The following is a 12,901-nucleotide window of genomic DNA, read 5'->3' as shown; positions in this document are numbered from 1 at the left end:
CCATGAGTAATAATGGTCCCAGAGTACTGGAATCACTCTTAGGCGAGCTACCTCGCAAAAATCAACAGTAATTATTGCGTAAGAATTCACTTGTCATCCCAGCGGGTTCGAACCCACAGCATGGTTGAGCATTATTATTTACTGCATCCATTATTACTAACATTGCACATCAGTCTGTAAGCTTTCTCAGCATTTTCCATTGATGGAAGTATGTCAGAAATTCTTATTTTCAAAGGCAAATATCATATTTGAGTTAAAGGTGAAGACCAGTTTTTTACAAGTAAAGTATTGTTATCATTTTCTTTTCATATTGTGGAAAACAATGCAAGAATTGTTCATATTAACGATGTACGAGTGAATTTTTTCTAACGTTAAGAATTTTTTTATATCCTGTGATCTTGAAGAACATTAGTTTCTAAGACAAACAAGAGCAGAAAAAACATAGGTCACCGAACTCGTTTTAATTTTATAGGGCATTTTCTTCACCCACTGCTTAAGCATTTCTGAAATTTTGTAAAATTAGAAAAATGGTGGTACTATATAAAACATATAATATCCTACTTAATCTTATAGAGATTTCAGGTCTTACAGGTTAATATGAACATATGGTGATGTCAGTATTATATAAGCATAAATGTCACTAACAAATCTCTTTAATTTTTTATCCCCCCCGCCAAAGGCGAAGGGGATATTAGAAATGCTCTCCATCCGTGCGTCCGCAACGATCTTTGTCCAGAGCACAATTCCAAAAGTACTGGAGGGATTTTCTTCAAACTTCATACACTGATAGAACACATGGGAGGAAGTGCAGTGTGCAAGAACAATAACTCTACCTTGCCTATTTTTTGAGTTATTCCCCTTTATCATATTTTCTTAAAAAAATTTGTCCGGAGCATAACTCCAAAAGTACTGGAGTGATTTTCTTCAAACTTCATACACTGATAGAACACATTGGGAGGAAGTGCAATATGCAAGAACAATAACTCTACATTGCCTATTTATTGAGTTATTCCCCTTTATCATATTTTCTTAAAACATTTTGTCCGGAGCATAACCCCAAAAGTACTGGAGTGATTTTCTTCAAACTTCATACACTGATAGAACACATTGGGAGGAAGTACAGAGTGCAAGAACAATAACTCTACCTTGCCTATTTTTTGAGTTATTCCCCTTTATCATATTTTCTTAAAAAAATTTGTCCGAAGCATATCTTCTTCATGCATGGAGGGATTTTGATATATCTTGGCACAAATGTTTACCATCACGAGGCAGAGTGTCATGCGCAAGAACCAGGTCCCTAGGTCTAAGGTCAAGGACACACTTAGAGGTCAAAGGATACAAGAATAAAAACCTTGTCCGGAACATTTCTTCTTCATGCATAGAGGGATTTTGATATAACTTGGCACAAATGTTCACCACCACGAGACGGAGTGTCATGCGCAAGATCCAGGTCACTGGGCCTAAGGTCAAGGTCACACTTAGAGGCCAAAGGTCAGATACCAGAATGACTTTGTCCGAAGCATTTCTTCTTCATGCATGGAGGGATTTTGATGTAACTTGGCACAATTATACACCATCATGAGATGAAGTGTCATGCGCAATTCCCTTCTTTAGAATTACTTCCCTTTGTTGTCACTTGAAATAGCTTTTATTGTAACTTTTTCATTACTAGTCGTAGGGAAAAATCGAGACCACTTTTCTGTAGTACAACAAGCATGCTAAATCCAATTTTGAGGTGTATTTTGACCAATCTCTACCTGATAAAGATTTTTGTGTGGACTTGCAATTTTTTTTTTTTTTTTAAAGATTAACTTCCCTTAGTTGTTACTATAAATAACTTATATTGTAACATCTTTATAATTGACCCTAGGAAAAAAAAAACAAGACCACTTTTCTGTGGTACAACATAGATGTTACTCTTCAATTTTAGGTGTATTTTATTATATATAAGGTATCTCTACCTGGTAAGGAGTTTTTTTGTGGACTTTAAAAAACAAAAGACTTACAATGATTACTAAACAACCACAAAATTAACATTCCATTTGCAAATACAGCTGCTAGAGTAAAGAAATTTGCTTTGACGAGCATATATTGCGACATTCTGGCACTCTTGTTCCCTGTTAGCTTTCCATTCCTTCTTTTTACAGTAGCCATATAGAAAAACATCATAGCTATACTGTTCATGAAAATTAATAAAATTTAGAAGTAAACCACCTCACTACTGACTTATTCTTTCTTCCACATCTTATAACCCCTGATGCGGACCACAACTAAACGGTTCTTCAAAGCTTTCCCCAAAGTTAATACTTTCAGACACTAACTTGCCAGGAACTTTAGCCTTCAATTATAATATGCCCGGCGGGGGGATTAGCCATGTGTAACATGGCTCTTGTTACATGTTGACATAATTACCCCACTCACATTATTTTCAATGGAAAAAACCTATTTAGATCTACAAAAAAAATTCTGACGTTAAGATTTTCAAAATATTTTGCAGCATTAAAGACACACAAAAATGCTTCAAAATGGAAAGAAAAAAAGTTGGGGTCACCGTGCATCTAAAAGATTTATTAAGAAAAAACAGCTAAAAAGTGGTGAATTTTGATATTTTTTGTTCTTTTTGTTTTAATTTATATTTTCTAGATAATATAAAGTGCTATCTTGAAAAGTTTTATTCTATTTATAGCTTAACATTATATGTATCAGTCAGAAAAATATCAAAACCAAACCTGATCTACTTTAATAGATATTTGAAATTACCTACCCCTACCCCATTGTAAATCTTACGTTAATTTTAGGCAAATGCCAGCCAAAAATAAGGGTGAAAAATTTTTTTTCGCAAAAAGCATAATAAATTTGGTTAAATGGTACATTTTTAGCCATATTTTAATTATTTAGCATTAATTTTTGGCAAAACTTTGTTAGAAAGCAATATTCGAAGAAACATTTTTCAAAATGGCGGATATCCTGAAAAAAAACGCTCGTACATCTTTAAGTAAAAGAGTTATGACAGTTTTCCATTTAGCCCTTGATGTGCATCTTGCCGGTATTCAATCTATAAATGTATTTACTGCCATTTGGGATTTCTTTTATATTGCTCTTTAATGACCAAAGTGATGTAAGGTCAAATCCTACATCAAGGAAAAATAATGGGAAAATGGCAAAGTTACCTTTGTTCATAAGTAAATTTTATTCTTGGGGTTATAATCAGAGAGATGTGTGCAGGATTTTCAAATATTACTTTAAGACTCATTTTGTGTGGAATGCAAAAACATTTTATTCTATTTCAGTGGGACTTCACCATGATGGGCGGCATGCTGTTTGTGTTTCTCATTGTCCTGTTCTGCTTCGGACTGTTGTGTGCTATCATCCAGAGTCAGGTATGATAAATATGGTGTTTTTGTACCCAGGTTACATGATGTTACTATAAATAGTACACGGAGAGGTGAGAAGGAAAGAGACTAAATGCTTCTGTATCCATATTTTGATCTCACCCCTTGACATTTTGTTAAAAAAGATGCGATTTTCAAGCAAAATCATCTTCATCTTATTATGCATAAATGACTACCAGGTGCCTCTTACTATTGTCAACCGAATTGTTGAACATGACACTCCTGGTAATGTAAATTAGTAAATAATATGAAATAAGGCAATGCCTCAGTCGGGAATCGTTACAGACCATCAGCACGTTTGTATCACTGCATATTTGTACTGATGTGCAAGATGTTGCGGTTTGGACAAGTTATGTGGATGCTTAATATGCACAAGGAAAAGCATATTCTTCCAAAAAATCCGAAGTCAGACGCTCTGTGCACATGCCGGAAGACCACTTTTTTTAATTCGATTGTATATCTCATTCTGTATATATATCGCATGTTACCGTAGAGGGATCTGTCCCGATATCGCTTTGTGAAGAAAATTGATCAGATTGATTCCCTAATATCCTTACAGTCGTTGGACCTGTCTTTCATGCCATTTTCTTGCAGTGGCAAGTAACTTCTTAGTATAATTATGACACAGACTTAGCCAAGCTGGCCTTATATTAGTAAAAGCAAACAGGTCACTTGTAAATTATGCTGAGTACATGTAACTCTTAGTACAAAAATAGCAAAAAGAAAGGGACACTAATAATTATGAAATATAATTCTGTGAATTCCTAAGAAAAGAGTGTTGCAACAAGTTGAAGTCATTTGAAATGTGAAATTGTGTAATATACAGTTACTATTAGACCTCTGTATTAAAAACAATTAATAAATTCAATTTTAAAACAGTTTGGAGATACTGTCAGACCTGTGTATAAGACCATGTTCTGAAGAGTCAAATAGTGATCTTTATTTACAGGTTGTCTTTAATTAAAGGTTACACTGTAACTGAATAAACTGAAAAGAAACTACAGTAAAACTCTTAATAAATCAAGGTTGTAAGGGGACAAGCAAAATGCTCAAGTTAGTCAGGGTTTCCAGAGATTCAGACATAGAAAATGGCCAGGAACTGCAAGAATTGATCAAGTGAACCTGGGTGCTTGAGTCATCAATGCTTGAGCTAGCAGGGTTTCACTGTAGTGGTCTTTTTGAGTCAGATTGTTTTCAAAGGTGTTCTTTACTACAGGTTTTACTGTAATAGGTACACCATCAATCTTTCAGTGAGTCATTTTAATGTACACATGTTACAAAAACCCATGTGTTGTTTCAATTGTTACAAATATCTCATTATTTTATCTTTGTCTGTATTTATTTTCAGTTTGCAAACCTGGCCTACGCATCACTTGGAGCTCTTCTCTTTTCAGCTGTGAGTAGATATAACTTACTGCATTACTATAGTGGACAGTTATTAGCTATGTTCTTGCACTTAAAGTATTCTTGTGCTATTTCTGCATTCATCTGCTAATAATATAGCTCGAACTAACACAAGGCTTTTTGTTCGAGTCAAGAAAGTTGAAGTCTTGTGTGGAGAATACATAATAGAATTCAGGATACCAGTTGTAGGTCCAATTGCATAAAATAGTTTGACTTCAAAATCACTGATAACACTTAGAATTTTTAATGTTGAATACTCTATGCAGTTATATACCTTTTTAAATTCTAAATACTTGTCTTGGCTGGTTATGAACTACGGGTTAATTTTCAGTCATGTTTTACAGTAGTGCAAACTGCTGTGTTATTTGCATTCTACTCTAGTTAGCTAAAATTTATTTTATGTCTAGTTTTTAGCTCACCTGAGCTTTTGTGATCGCACAGCGTCCGTGCCTGCATAAACATTTGCTTGTGAATACTCTAGAGGTCACATTTTTCATGGGATTTTTATGAAAGTTGGTCAGAATGTTCATCTTGATGATATCTAGGTCAAGTTCGAAACTGGGTCACGTGCGGTCAACAAGTAGGTCAGTAGGTCTAAAAAGAGAGAAACCTTGTGACCTCTCTAGAGGCCATACTTTTCAATGGATCTTCATGAAAATTGGTCAGTGTTCACTTGATGATATCTAGTTCAAGTTCGAAACTTGGTCACGTGCCATTAAAAACTAGGTCATTAGGTCAAATAATAGAAAAACCTTGTGACCTCTCTAGAGGCGATATTTATCATGGGATCTGTATGAAAGTTGGTCTGAATATTCATCTTGATGATATCTAGTTCAAGTTTGAAACTGGGTCAACTGCGATCAAAAACTAGGTCTGTAGGTCTAAAAATAGAAAAACCTTGTGACCTCCCTAGAGGCCATATTTTTCAATGGATCGTCATGGCAATTGGTCAGAATGTTCACCTTGATGATATCTAGGTCAAGTTTGAAACTGGGTCATGTGCGGTCAAAAACTAGGTCAGTAGGTCTAAAAATAGAGAAACCTTGTGACCTCTCTAGAGGCCATACTTTACAATGGATCTTCATGAAAATTGGTCAGTGTTCACTTGATGATATCTAGTTCAAGTTCGAAACTGGGTCACGTGCCATCAAAAATTAGGTCATTAGGTCAGGTAATAGAAAAACCTTGTGACCTCTCTAGAGGCGATATTTTTCATGAGATCTGTATGAAAATTGGTCTGAATATTCATCTTGATGATATCTAGGTCAAGTTCGAAACTGGATCAACTGCGGTCAAAAACTAGGTCAGTAGGTCTACGTCGTCTGTGTGTCCGTGTGTAAACTTTTGCTTGTGACCACTCTAGTTTAAGATCCAGCGTTGAAATTTGGATGACATGTACAGTTTTGCACACCAATCTTTAAACTGTCTTTCATTGACCATAAATGTGACCTACTGATCTACTTTCTAATATTTTAGCATCAGTTTGCCATTTGAAACATGTGGTTCAGTATACTCAGGTGAGCGATTCAGGGTCATCATGACCCTCTTGTTGTTTAAATAGTTTAATCTTAACACATTAATTACCCATTTATGTTTATTTTCAGTACCTTGTGTTTGATACACAGATGATGATGGGCGGGAAACACAAGTACTCTATCTCGCCGGAGGAGTACATCTTTGCTGCGCTGAACCTTTATCTGGACATCATCAACTTGTTCCTCTTCATACTGTCTATAGTAGGACAGTCTAGAGACTAGGGTCCTAGGGTGTAAAACTTGTGTTTGAAGACCAGTCTGAAATTCCCAACATCTGATTGGTTGTTGTAAACATAATTTTGGAATTATCCAATGGCAGAGCTACATTCTTAGACTGGTCTCAAAACTCACATTTTTCTTTGTTAGACTTTTAGAAGAATCCACCAGAAGGAAGTGTTTTCCTGTTTTAAAAAAATTGCAAAATTCATGACTTTTATGACATAATCCTATATACTTGTTTTTTTCTCACAGAGTAGCTGAAGATTTTGACAAGCGTTCCATATTTCATTTTCAAGTTAACATAAGTTATAGCTTTGAAAGATTTTTTGTTTCAAAATATTTTATTCAATATATGTTCACAGAATTTGACATATACTGATATTGGTTAAATTTACTTAGAGAATATACCAAAACAAGAGAATTAGATATATATATAAAAAAAACAAAAACACTTCTGTTGAATTTGACCATTCAATTAATTTTTTTAAATCTTTTAAGTCTTTCAAAAAAACACAGGTTTTATACTGTTAAGACTGTACTGGGATAATTATGTCAAATATTGTTAAGGTGATGTAAAATGCACTTTTTTTTAAACTCTAATTTTCTTTATTACTGTATGATGATGGGCAAGATATATGTGGGTTTGGTACATGACTATGTATGGGATAATGAGAAACATTCCTCAAAGAGGAAAAGTTTTACGAGAAAATAAATTTTGTAAAATCATTCAATTTCATAAAGTGTAAAATTTCATGGTTTCAGGAAAGTCAAATATTTTGTAGGGACATGAGTTAGTGGGTTATAAACTTTCAAGATAGAATTAGGGAAAAATGGTTATTTGTAGAGATTTAATTTGGTGGATTGACACAACTTTGAAAATAAGTCCCCCACAAATGTTAATGGTTTTACAGTATTGATTCATTTTTATTTCATTGTATTGATGAGAAAAGGATACTTACATTTTTCTTTCAAGTAAGTTTGAAGATAAAGGATTGTTTTTCCTTTCATTCCTTTTTAAGTAATAATACTAATTATAAGAAAACATTCTTTCCTTTAAAAATTCAACCCTTAGAAGAAGCAAAATGATAGGGTTTTTTTAAGCTCTTGCTTTTTTGAGACATTTTAAATGAAATAACCCCTGTAAGTGGCTACCAGTACTGTTTTGATTTATAACTGAAACTTAACAATCTTCCCATTCTGTGTATTAATTCAAGTTGGAAGAGTATCATATCTAGCATGTGATGCATGTGGGATATACATGTTTATGACTTAGAATATTTTTACATGTTATTGTTGGTAGACTTGTGTTTGTTACTACGGAATTTATTAGTTTTTTTATTGACAAGATGGAAAGATTTCTGTCACGTGATATTTGATGGACCAGTTTACTTGAAAATCTGTTTGTAACCATTTTGAGCTCAATTATTTGAAGAATAGGTGGAACTATTGCACTCAGCACTTTGTGGGTATCAGCATTTATGTCTATGTCAAAATTTTGTTAAGTTTCTGTATGTTTGTCTGTTAGCTGGTTTCCTTGTAACCACTAGTCAGAATGGATTGAAACTTCACACACCACTTGTTCCTTTTATGTGACTCTTATATCTATTTTTGGATTAGTTTAGTGCTACACAGAAATCATGATAAGACAATGTGTCAACACGTGACCTATGCTTGTCTGTCAAAGGTCAAGGTTACTATTGACATTTTTCCATTGGTAGGGGACTTCTGTATTGCCACTGCAATACTTGGTCACATGTGTTCACCTGATATACAGTACTCGGGTTTTAAAACTGTATCATTATTTTTTTACGAAGTTGTGCCCCTTTTAAATTAAGCATTCTTTGGGCAAGTTTTTTTTATGTAATCTGGTATCTTAAGTACTAACCACTAGTGGGCATGGATTGAAACTTCACGCATTTCTTCTCTGTTATGATAATGCATACAGTGTGCAGGTTTTTTCAAAGCTTTTTTGCATTTTCATAAAGTTTTGCCCCTTTTTCGATTTTTTTGTTTTCACCTGTTTTATCATTTTTGTAGCATAATAAGAAGGGAAACTTGATGATTTGACATTGGTGCCCTTTTCGTACTAGTTTTTATTAATTGTTCATTAATTTAACTTTCTTAGTGAGAAGCTTTTGAAAAATTGCATGCTGTTGTCCTCTGACAGTTATCTTGTTGTTTCCAGTAGAGAAAGGTTAATAGTGTTTTGCTGTTGCTCTCTTTAGAAAGGGTTCTATGACATCATGGATCCATTCTGGAAAAAAAAAACATTGTTTTATGAATGAGTTTATCTTCAGCTGTCATGTAGACAGAAATATAGGTAACTGACATCTTCACTGCCCTGTCAAGTGTTCTGTTGTTTATTTTGAAACTTTCTATTTATAACTTATTTGAATACTTGTTTATTTGATCAGTGTTTAATTTTGATTTTGACGAGAATTTTTTTCATTGTTTCACATGTATTGTCATTTAATTCACATTCTGCATGGTTGTTACTAAATTGTCATTATATTCTTCACTGTTAATATAAGATGTAGAACCTAGAATGAGTTGTAGTTGACAGATTGAGATTTTAAACGTGTGTACCATAGTGTGTAGAGTTGAAGATTGTAACGGGTGGAGATTTAAAGACATAATGCATTGGACCTTTAATCCAAAAGTAGAGGGATGTATTTCCAGCACAGTATATTTGACCCTAGTTTAGAGAAGCTGTGTATAGCTGTGAAAGATTCTATCAATTTCTCTGAGAACAGTACCACATAGTAGGCATTGAATGAAATTCTGTACACACTTCCTAATACACTTTTTAAAATTTCAGCCTCTCTTATGGTAACATTGATAAAGCTATATAAAGATTTGTGGGAAAGTAGTCAGAAATAGAGGATATATCTAACATGGGATATATTCTAGTTAGTCAGTTACTGTGAAGTCATTGATGTTCGTGGGGGACTAATTTTTGTGGATTTTGCAGTTGCCTTAACCCACGAAATTAAATGGCAACAAACGAGTAAAATTCCCATTCTTTCAGCTTAAAAAGTTAAATACTGTAAAAAAAAATTAAAGTTGAAAATCCGTGAATTCATCTCCCCAAGAAGTAGCTATTTGTGATAAAACCATGAAAGTTCATGCCCTTGAAATGAAATGATTTCGCAGCATATGTATGATGTAAATATTTGTTAGAATTTGTTCAATGCAAATAATCATATTTTAATTCTGTAGTGGTGTTTAATGTCGTAGCATTAGGAATAACCTTTTCACAAAGTCACTGTGACCAAATTATGAAAAGTGAAAAATGTGTAGGCTTTGTCTATATGCATGTATTATAATGTAGTTTTATTGTTAATTTATATATTATTAACTGATTGTTGTTAAAATCAGTTCTTACCTTGAAAGTTAACTGTTTTTGAAAATATTTCCTTTTTGTACAAGTTCTGTTGAAAGAAATCTCAAGTATAACGTTACAGCTGAATAAAGATACAATTAAACCTGTCTTAGCAGCCACCTCTTCCTTGAGCAGCCATCCCCCACCCTGAGCAGCCACCCCTCCCTTTAGCAGCCATCCCCCCAGCCGACACCCCTCCCTAAAGCAGCCACCCCCTCCTTTGAGCAGCTACCCCTCCCCTGAGCAGTCACCCCTCCCTCTAGCAGCCACACCTCCCCTGAGCAGCCACCCCTCCCTTTAACAGCCACCTCCCCTGAGCAGCCACACAGCTAACTTACTACATTGAGGTTTTGTTCTAATTTCACCTTGTCTTACGCAGTCACCTCCCTTGAGCAACCACACAGCTAACCTCCTAGATTTTTTTTTTTCTAACTTCATTTTGTCTTACACAGCCACCTTCTTTAACTTAATGACATCAAATTTTGATTTTGTTTTCTGAAGTTATATATCATTACCACGTGGTGGGTTTTTGTGCACTGAATCAAAATAAACTTCAGTTTTATTTAAATAAAAACCTAAAATTAGGAAGAAGAGTGTAAGATACCAGTAAATTTTCAACTACATAGCACTGAAGATAGGGAAAAGTTAAAGATGTTGGTATAATTCAACTACTTAGCACAAAACGGAAAGGAAAATGTATCAGTATTATTATGTACAAAGTGCTAAAAATAGATTAAAGTCAGTGGTATTAGTAAATTCCAACGCAAATAAAAATGATGCAGACATTACATAATCAACAGAACTACTCAATTCCAGGAAGATTGTGTTTTATGATATGTGTAATTTATGTTTAGACAAACAAGGTTTGTTGGTAAACAGTTTTCAGTATGATTTGTTTTCTTGTCTCGCTATTCATTTTACTGGAGAGAGATTATGAAACAGAGCTAGATACAGTTATACCTATAGTCTAACCTGTCTTAAGCAGCCAGCCAGGGGAAGCAGACAATTTGGCCGCTGAAGCCAGGTGACCGCTGATCGGAGGTGCAGCCAGTATATGTATTTTTCAGACTTCTGACCAGTTTAGCCTTTAGGCCCATTTCTTTTTCAGTTTCTATTATTATTTTACCAAGATACCTTGACATGCATTTGCCTTCGTAATACGAATTGTCTTCTAAGCAATCTAAAAATCCAGTGTGATTTTTTTTAACAACAAAAATTGTTAAAGACAATTTTCCAACTTCAAAACAAGTTTGTTTACAATTTTCGCCATTTTGGTAAGGGAAGGTACTCTCCGCGCTTACTGTCTATGCTAAAATCTAATATCGCCGTTATGTTCCGTAAAAGATCGAGTGGTTTATATTTCTTTCAAACACAATAATTTTCATATACATTTAATAGTCTTTTGATTAAAGAAATATAAAGAATCGCAAATATTATGCTTCTAATTAGATATCGAGTATTATCTTTAACCGAGATCAAACTGTGAAAAAAACAAAATTGACACAAGGTGACACGCTAATTGCCGATAATTACTGGCCATTTGATCGGAACAAAAAGGGGATCACACCTTTGGTTATCAGTTTTAATTGATAAGCTCATGTCATTTTGGCGTCCGTGTGGTGAAGTCACGCGAGACTTACCAATCACGTGTTTCTCAAAAATCGGGTATCATCGGCGATCATCGCCTAAAATAATTAATTTTGGAAGAAACATGGCCGCAGAAAGGGGTCAAATACGGTGGTCGGGAGGCAATTTTGGTGGCTGCTGGCCCCGGATGGGAGGTGGCCGCTGAATAAAGTGATAAAATAGAGTAAAATCCGTCGGGGGCGTCATAAAATGACCGCTAAACGGAGGTGACCGCTGATCGGAGGTGACCGTTAGTACAGGTTAGACTGTATATTGATAGATCTACTTCATTTAGTTGGTACAAATGATGAAAAAATATTCAAACCGAGTTAAGTGTCAAAAGTAAGTTGTGAAAATAAAGCTAAATTTGTTAGTTTTAGACAGCACCAAGATAACATGCAGTAGACTAGAAAAAAACTCCAGTTGTATTTAGCTTTTGTACATCTGATATTGATTAAAAAGACCGTACAATCAGCAAATGAAGGATAAATCTTTCTCTAATCATTTTAACATTCCAGTAGGCAGACCAGATCCGGTCTTTAATTTTTCAGTCTTAAACGTATAAACAAATTTAAAAATCAATTTAAATTGAAATATTTCTTATATGAAAAAATAAGTATAGCTGTATTTTGTTCAAATACTAAACGAATTTGGTCAAACCTAATCAGCCTGTACATAGCTTTGATTTTTTGTTTTATATGTATACTGGTATTCATTGGTTTGTGGTACCCGGTAAGTGATTATAATACTGAATATTGAATCAGCATTGATATGAAATGTATGAGCAGTTCTGTTCACATTCCGTGCCATTTATTATACACTTAGAAATAATAGTGTGGGATTGATTTTGTCTTTTTAGTTTCTTTTTAGTTGTGTAAATACTATCTATATTAACAATAAAAACCAAGAAAATTGTTTAGTTTTCATCACAAGGTGAAGGAGCGTAGGTTTACTGTGAAGAATTGTGTAAATTATTCAATATGATGATCATAATGATTAGTGGATTTTTATTGACATATCTATGTTTGTGTACATTGTCAAACATTTTCTCTGAGTGTCTTGGACAATGTTGGTACTGATTATTGTCTGAAGTGTGTAAGTGGTAAAAACAAACGAAAAATAAAAAGTTATGAACTTTATTCATGATTGTTTAAAAGTATAACTTTACACACATTAAACATTAAAGCATTATCTGTGCTTTTGATTGAAAATTGTCTGTCCCCATTTACACAAAACATTGTTTGATCTCAGTCGAGTTTGAGACTGAAATTTGACTAGAACTTCAAGATGAAACTAAAATTTGGACTGACCATCAGTACTGAACAGTCACTTGAAAATAGTCA

General features: G+C 34.1%; 1 protein-coding gene across 3 annotated transcripts in view; it reads left to right on the top strand.

The window, feature by feature from the left end:
- The window catches only part of LOC123561289 (protein lifeguard 1-like), a 40,495-nt gene extending 28,022 nt beyond the window's left edge, over positions 1 to 12,473 (top strand). For all 3 annotated transcript variants that reach the window (XM_045353545.2, XM_053553367.1, XM_045353544.2), the window contains exons 9-11: positions 3,291 to 3,380; positions 4,741 to 4,788; positions 6,401 to 12,473. In XM_045353545.2, coding sequence (XP_045209480.2) covers positions 3,291 to 3,380; positions 4,741 to 4,788; positions 6,401 to 6,553 — 291 coding nt within the window. In that variant the 3' untranslated portion in view covers positions 6,554 to 12,473. The remainder of the gene's footprint in view (positions 1 to 3,290; positions 3,381 to 4,740; positions 4,789 to 6,400) is intronic.
- Positions 12,474 to 12,901: the final 428 nt, after the last annotated feature.

This window comes from Mercenaria mercenaria, chromosome 10 (assembly GCF_021730395.1).
Source record: "Mercenaria mercenaria strain notata chromosome 10, MADL_Memer_1, whole genome shotgun sequence".
In the NCBI taxonomy this organism is placed as follows: Eukaryota; Metazoa; Mollusca; class Bivalvia; order Venerida; family Veneridae; genus Mercenaria; species Mercenaria mercenaria.
This window is presented reverse-complemented; position numbering and strand designations above follow the sequence as displayed.